We start from the raw sequence: 7755 nt of genomic DNA on the forward strand, positions 1-7755 counted from the left end.
ACAACAACAACGGAATTGTGTGGGGGCTTGTGGTGCGTCTCTCACATTCCAGTCCAGTGAGGTGACGTCTTTGTTGCTCGGCACGTCCTGGCCTCCTTCTCGGATGCAGTGGCGCAGCACCAGCTGGGTGGAGCCTCCTGAGCTGCTTTCACTCAGGTTCCAGATCCTTGCCGTCGAGTCCCCAGACCTAAATGCAAACAGAGTGAGTGAGCATGCACCACTTCTGCACCGACGCAAACTTCTGAGCATGACGTGATGATATCCGCCCCCCCCCCAAAAAACAAACACACAAAAAAAAGTCTAAACAGACGTGACTGACCCTGATGCAAGCAGGTCGCTGACCGGATTCCAGGCGCAAATGAACACCTCGGACTCGTGTCCGCGCAGCACCATGGCCTTATGGGCCGGGATCTCCACCGCCCGGTCCACCTCCATCATGTCTGCGTGGTGGTCTGCCAGGAAAGAGAGAAGCTCTTACACGTAAACATATACAGAAAGGTGATATTTTTTTCCCCCCAAAGCACTAAGCGTCCATTTTCTGTGGAAATGCAGCACGGACAAAATGACTGACAGTTCCATAAGCTCGGACAGACAAAGCAGAGATCAGACGTTGGTGCTTCTGCACGTTTCAGATAGTTAATATAAAGAATATAGCTTAAAAAAAAGGGAGAAACTACAAGGGGCATGAGAAAGAAGTCACTTGCTAGTGTGAGCGTAAGTATTGGCGATCATGATAAATCGGGTCTCAGGTGTTGGTCAAAATGCTGAGCTTTAGCGCCGCCATCAGGACCCAAGTACGTAGCGAGGTAGAAACGGCATCTCCGTGACGATTCTTGTCTCTCTAAAAATTACTATTTAAACGGAAAATCAGAAGAGACTACACCCCCACCATCCCTCTCTTACTAGATAAGACGTGCGCGCCGTTCTCCTCTCCGTTTGCGGCACTCTCTCCGTTCTTGGCACCGGTGCTTCCCGCTGTCCCCGGTGCGGCCTGCTGCTGCTGCGCCATCTTATCGCGGTACACCTGCTGACGCGTCTGCACCACGTCGGGCATCACGGCGTCGATCAGCGACAGAGACTCGATCGGGCGGCCGTCGAAGAGAGTGCCATCCTGAGAACATAGAGTTAGGAATGCATCCACAGCATTTTTATTTATTTTTTTTACTCATACCACCTATAATGACCAATGATAGCTGATGGTCCATTTTCTCATGCTTAAATGGATCCACACAACCTTAACTACTGTTCATTCTGCCTAAACTAGTCAGCCAGACCACAGCAGAGATAAACAAACAGACAGAGAAGGCGCACACGCTCACCTCGTTGATGCTGACCTCGGCCTCGACGTACTGCAGGCCCTTCTGGATGATGGAGATGAGCGCTGCGGGGGGAACGAGCGCGCCGTTGATGTTCGACTGGCTGATGTGGCTCTCTATGCCAAACGTGAACGCTGAGTGAGAGAATCCTGCAGCAAGAGTCGAATATGAATGAGTATGTGTGTAATATGTGTGTGTATACACATACATAAAATTATATATATATATATATATATATATATATATATATATATATATATATATATATATATATATATATATATATATATATATATACACACACACACATATATATATATATATATATATATATATATATATATACACACACACACACACACATGTATATATTATATATATGTATGTATATATTACACACACATATAGTGTGTGTGTGTATATATATTTATGTATATATGGTATAAGTGGGATAATCCACAGCTGAGCATCATCACTGAGCTTTCGATTAGGTGCTTTCAGTGCTAGATTACTACTGCGCCTCATGTTATAGGTCGCGTATCACTAATCCAGCACTGAAGGCACCACGTTTATAACCAGCCATGCAGAAAAATGACACGACACGGTTAATTAAATATGTACTCTAGTGCCGGATTTGCCACCCTTCCCTATTTGCCTCATTTTTAGCGTGGTGTTAGGGTTTCCGACAATCAGATTGGCGCTCAATTTTAAAGAAAGCTTGATTTATTTATTCATACCACTACCACCCCCCCCCCCCCCCCCCACACACACCCCCCGAGAGCAAGACATGCTCCAACACCACCACCCACCCCTACCCGACTCCTGTAGGTATCTGTACACGAGGAAGTTGACCTCATCGCTGCTTATGCTCATTTTGGATCCTGGCTAAACCAAGACGTCAGGGCGAGAGAGGAGCCTGGGGAGAGAGGGAGAGAGAAAATCGTTAGAAAGGTAATTCCAAAGAAAAATGAGATTATATTTCTATAAGAGCATGTCCTAAAGTAAGTGCTTCATTCATTACTTTTTTAAATTTTTTTTATTTATAAACAGTTTTACTTATCCAAGCGGTTAGACTTCTCCACAATCAATACTAACAGTGAATGGACACAGCGCATACGATGGCCTTTGTTGAAGTCGGGTTATAAAATGTTCTGAGAGTAGTCCACGCTTTTAAGGCATTTAACAAGAAAATACAGCAGCAATAAGTGAAAAATGTGGTGAGTCTAACTTTACACACTTAGTATGTGACCAGATTCGAGCCTGTAACTATAAGCATCGGGTCTGGATTTGTTACACGTTAGAATTTGTGAAAAAATGATGGTCCAGTGACGGGTCTTTTTTTCGCTCTGGGATTGTGGTCCTTTATTTATATAAATCTAGAGTCGTGTCTAAATTTTTGTGTAAAAGTTTGCGTAAACCAAGCTAGAGGTTTCTGCAGGATTTATAAAAGTTCCAGGATGTTTTGTTCATGCGAGCATACGTTGATCACATATAACGTGCAAAGTTGGCTGGTTCGTGACATTTGCATGTAGCGACGCCCACAAAACTCCATAAATGGTCATGAACAACTGAAAGGCGGAAATGGAAGGTATTTTGACTCACTTCTATGCAAGTAAAAATGTTTAATAATATATAACAACGTTAATCTAAATCTTCCGTCAACACATTTGTTTATCGCGTTCCTCTGTTTATGCTCCGCCGTTTCGTTATTGCTGAACGCTTCGTTTTCAATTATGAGTTTGGGTTTGCTCATTTTCTTTAATTAATGACAATGTAAAACGTCTGGTTTTCTCCCCAAAATATTCTCGATGGCGTTTTTAGTCCCTGACCAAAGCGAGCTAGCATGAGGATGTTTCTGATCGAGACTGCAAAGCTCTTCGACAAGTTGCTCTGGATAACGGAGGCTACGAAATGCTGTTAATGTAATCAAAATAAAAAGTATAAACTCCACAGTATATTCCTCCTGTTACACACACACACACACACACACACACACACACACACACACACACACACACACACACACAATCAGGAGCACGAGTAAGCTGTGAACCCCTCTCACCCGCCCAGAATTTATGGGAATACCAAATTTCTTGCGTAGAACGCTCGTACGGACAATTCACGGATATAAAGCGCTTGATAGAAGGTGTGTGTGAAACTCACCATGAGATCAAGCATGGATCAGACGCTCACACACTTGCGGTCCATTGGTAAGCGTGACGGAAATCTTCAGCCAGACTGGAAAGGAGAAAAAAAAAAAAAAAAAAAAAAAAAAAAAAAGAGAGAGGGGAAAAAAGTAAAAGAAACAAAAGAAGTTAGGCACATCATATAAACAAACAAACAAATAAAAACAAACACGAGAGAAACACAAACATGAGAAATATAGAAACATTGTGCTGCGGAAGAATAAATTGCTAAAATAATCATCACATTTTGCCCAGTAATGAAACTGCAATTATTTAAGAACTGATTTATTCCTCTTCACGTTTTACCTGATAAACATCTTTTTATTTTAAAGCAAACTAAGTCCACACGAGGACTCGATCCTTGTGACAGATGCCAGTTTTACGAAGTGTCGGAAAAACAAACACCGCCGATGGTTTTTATATTACATCGTAAAGTTTCGTGGAGTCACTGACCTGAACAGCGACAGGAGTCTAAGAACCTACACTTTTGGACAGAGGAAAAAGACTGTATTTATGAGTTTCGGATAACGATCAAGAGATATATGTGTTAGGAAAAGACAGACGACTATGATAGAAAGAAAGAAAACGAATTAGAAAGGATGGGTTGGGCAGCAGAGAGAGAGAGAGAGAGAGGCTGAGGAAAGATTATTCGAAGATAAACAGAAGAAGACAGAAAGAAAGAGGACGGACAGAAAAGATCAGAGGACAGACAGAAATGGTGATAATGGATGGACAGGAAAGTCAGGATCAACAACAGACTGAAAAATAAGAGCGAGAGAGCAAATGAGAGAGAGAGAGAGAGAGAGAGAGAGAGAGAGAGAGAGAGAGAGAGAGAGAGGTGGTAAGACAGAGGTGGTGAGAGAGAAACAGGTAGACAGAGAGGAAAAAAGTGAGGCAGGGAAAAGGGAGAGAGACAGAAAGAGACAGAGCACGTTCAGGGAAAAAGGTCAATGATGGACAGAGAACAAGGGAGGTGTGGAGAGAAAGATGAGAAGAAATCAACTTTTTGGAAAAGACCAGAGAGAGAGAGAGAAAATGAGAGAGAGAAAGTGCAAGAGCGAGAAAGTGAGAGAATACAAGAGAGAAAGCGTGTGTGAGAGAGAAAGCGGGAGAGCAAGAGTGAGAGAAAGTGCGAGAGAGGAGAGCGAGAGAGACTAAGAGAGTGAGCGAGAGAGAGCATGAGAGAGACAGCAAAAAAAAAGAGAGCATAAGAGAAAAAGCGTGAGAGCAAGAGTGAGAGAGACTAAGAGAGAGTGAGCAAGAGAGTGAAAAAGAGAGCACAAGGGAGAAAGAAAGAAAGAGAGCAAAAAAGAGAAAGTGCACGAGAGAGAGAGAAAGCATGAGCAAAAAAGCGTGAGAGCAAGCGAGAGAGAAAAAAAAAGTGGGGAAAAGAAAGAAAGCATGAGAGAAAGAGAACAAGAGAGCAAGAGAGAGTGGTACTAAGGAATTAAACCCAGTCACACTCCAGTGAGAAACCAAACATGTATTACATTTGTGCATGACTTGGTCATCCCCACACCCTCATCCCCATTCCTCTTCACTTCTGCCTCCTCTCTTAACCTGGTCTAAAGCCTGGTCCGGTTCAAACAGGGCTTTACATTTCAGTAAAAATCTTCAAACATGTCATTTATCTGAGCGCGAGAGGCGTTTGGGGGGTCACAAACACCCGCATCCTGCTTTGGTCACGTGGTCCACTTCTAAACAACTGACTAGCAGGAAAACAAAAACACCAAAACAAGATGCTGAAGGTCGCGTTACAAATCTCTCGGTGCGGGATAAAGAGTGTTCAAACCTGTGCAGAGAGACGTGCGCTGTCTACTTAGTCCACTTTGATAGGGGATATGAGGCAAATTGGAACACAGCCACGCTTCCAACGCGCCGTGTATTTATATTTATTCACATTAATGACAAACAGATGATATACGTATTCTAGAATTTTCTAGAATAGTTAGAAAGTTAGCTAACATGCTAGCTAACTTAGCTAGCAAACGAAAACGCTAACATAGCTAGCTAGTTAGCTAAATGTCTGTGTTTAACATTAAATTGTTTACTACTTTATTATTATTTATTATTTACTTCATAGTCACGCATTAAACAAGACGGATACATACAGCTAGCGAGCTAAGTTGCAACGCCGGCTGTGCAAAAGTAGTCAAGTAGCTAATGCTAGGCTAAATCACAATTCTAGTAGGTGTAGTGCACTACATAGGTTGTACAAAATACCGTTATTCGTAACTTCATATTGATATTAAAGTGAGCTGAAGTGGTGAGTAGGTTAACATTAATATTATTTGTTATTGTTGTTGTTGTTTAATTCGATGGAAAACTCGGCTAACACCCATCCCCCACTCTTACTACATTACGGCTCAATCCTATACATCTCATCACTACACTAAATAGTGAACGAAAACTAAAATGGCGCCGACGCAGAATGTAGTGCACTCTGCATCCTAAAGCTCGCCGTTTAGGACGCGACCCTAGGGATACAGCCTCTGCTTGCACATGCTACAAGCCGAGCGCTTCAATGTGACCCGCTGCTAACTTTAAACGCGGCACAGCCTCCATAGTGAGAACACAAAAGTCTGAATTAAAGCCCAAGACATAAAATTATCCGAGTGAAAACGCGCAGTGATTTATTTCCCTCCCGCAAAAAAATAAACAACAAACAATACCGCGCCACGGCTGCGTTAGCCACCTAGCTAGCAAGCGAACAGTTAGGCCTCGCGCACTTTGTGCTAACTTGAAAGTGCTTACGTTGAGATCCTGGGTCACGCGCCGGTTTTTTTTTTTTTTTTTAAATCCAGACGTTGCACGAGATCTTGTTTTTTTTTTTTCTTTTAAACTCCAACAGCGTTGTTGTTTTGTGTGCTGTTTATGCAGGAATAACGAGCATGTCCCCGGTTTAACGTGTGTAATAGAGAGTAATGAGACTTTCAGAAAGTCGTATGGAGCAACGAGCTAATCGGCTCAGAGGAAGCAAAACTGACGTCATCAAACCTCAGTGACCTTCCGGGCGAAAATGAGGCGGAGTATGGTAGAATAGTATGCATAAGGTACAGTGGTGTACTGTTTACACCAAGGGCGTAGGTTTGGTCTCAATATTGGTAGGGACACCCACCCACCCCGGAAAAAAAAGGACTGTTTAATGTTGACAACCAAATGGTTTATTAAAATATAACATCTATATTTACATTAAGATCTGTATTTATATTTAAATACAAATTATACAAAGCAACAGATCAAAGACTAAAAGATTCTAAATTCTAAAATTCTGCCCTCCCAAAATATTGGTAGGGACATGTCCCTGCCGTCCATATGCAAATCGCACCCTTGGTTTACACCGACTGTTTAGTGCAGTAGTATGCACGAGTAAGCATTCGTTTAAACGTCATTTTCATTTTAAAATGATTTATAACAACAATAATACTAATTTAATAATACTATAATAATAGTTATATACTACTATTAATAATAATACTAATACTGTTGTTAATAGATATTAAAATATTACATAATCATTAAAGCTGCAGTAGGTAAAATTAGCTCCTCCCCCAGGATCTATGACAAGCATAGACTGTACAAGATGGACAACGCACCTTCACTCTCTTCCGTTGTAGAATGGTCTGCACTTATATAGCACTATCCAAAGTGCTTTACACTGTCTCTCATTCACCCATTCAGACTCACACATCAATGGTAGCGGAGCTGCCATGCAAGGCGCTAACTTGCCATAGGGCACAACTTGGGGTTCAGTGTCTTTCCCAAGGACACTTCGGTATGTGGAGTCATGTGGGCTGGGAATCGAACCTCCAACCCTACAATTAGTGGACAACCCACTCTACCACCTGAGCCACAGCCACCAGTGTTCTGCGCAGTAGCGAGCGTGAAGCGGAGCCACGCTATCAAGGTCCTCCCCACACTCCCACAGAATCGACACACCCCTGAACTTCACACCGCCCAACTCATTATGTCGGCGTGAAGTAAACAGTTATGGAATGAAAGTTAAAGCGCCAATCTCTCCCCGAAGATCCTGAAAGAAGTCCGTCGGTCCCTCATTGACTACTTTGCTCGGAGAAATTGTCACAGCGTCACGGCTGCCAATCATGGCGTCAAACAACTAACTAAAATCGAACTTGTTTAAAAAAAAATGAACACTTGAACTTACATCGGAGTGATTTAACAACTACCTAAAATGACAGAAACCATTGGATCTATTTGAAGTGTAATTTGATTATTTTGTCTCATGTCCCATT

At 42.3% G+C, this 7755-nt stretch overlaps 1 protein-coding gene across 3 annotated transcripts in view; it reads right to left on the reverse strand.

The window, feature by feature from the left end:
* The window catches only part of tbl1xr1b (TBL1X/Y related 1b), an 11719-nt gene extending 5259 nt beyond the window's left edge, over window positions 1-6460 (reverse strand). The window contains exons 1-7 of one of the 3 annotated variants that reach the window (XM_017472615.3): window positions 6257-6460; window positions 3480-3554; window positions 2132-2232; window positions 1320-1465; window positions 904-1111; window positions 320-452; window positions 46-187 (exon numbers count right to left, since the gene is read on the reverse strand). In XM_017472615.3, the coding sequence (XP_017328104.1) occupies window positions 46-187; window positions 320-452; window positions 904-1111; window positions 1320-1465; window positions 2132-2189 (687 nt within the window). In that variant the 5' untranslated portion in view covers window positions 2190-2232; window positions 3480-3554; window positions 6257-6460. The other 2 variants (XM_017472616.3, XM_017472617.3) reach the window with 2 other exon arrangements.
* Window positions 6461-7755: the final 1295 nt, after the last annotated feature.

Source organism: Ictalurus punctatus, chromosome 7 (genome assembly GCF_001660625.3).
Source record: "Ictalurus punctatus breed USDA103 chromosome 7, Coco_2.0, whole genome shotgun sequence".
In the NCBI taxonomy this organism is placed as follows: Eukaryota; Metazoa; Chordata; class Actinopteri; order Siluriformes; family Ictaluridae; genus Ictalurus; species Ictalurus punctatus.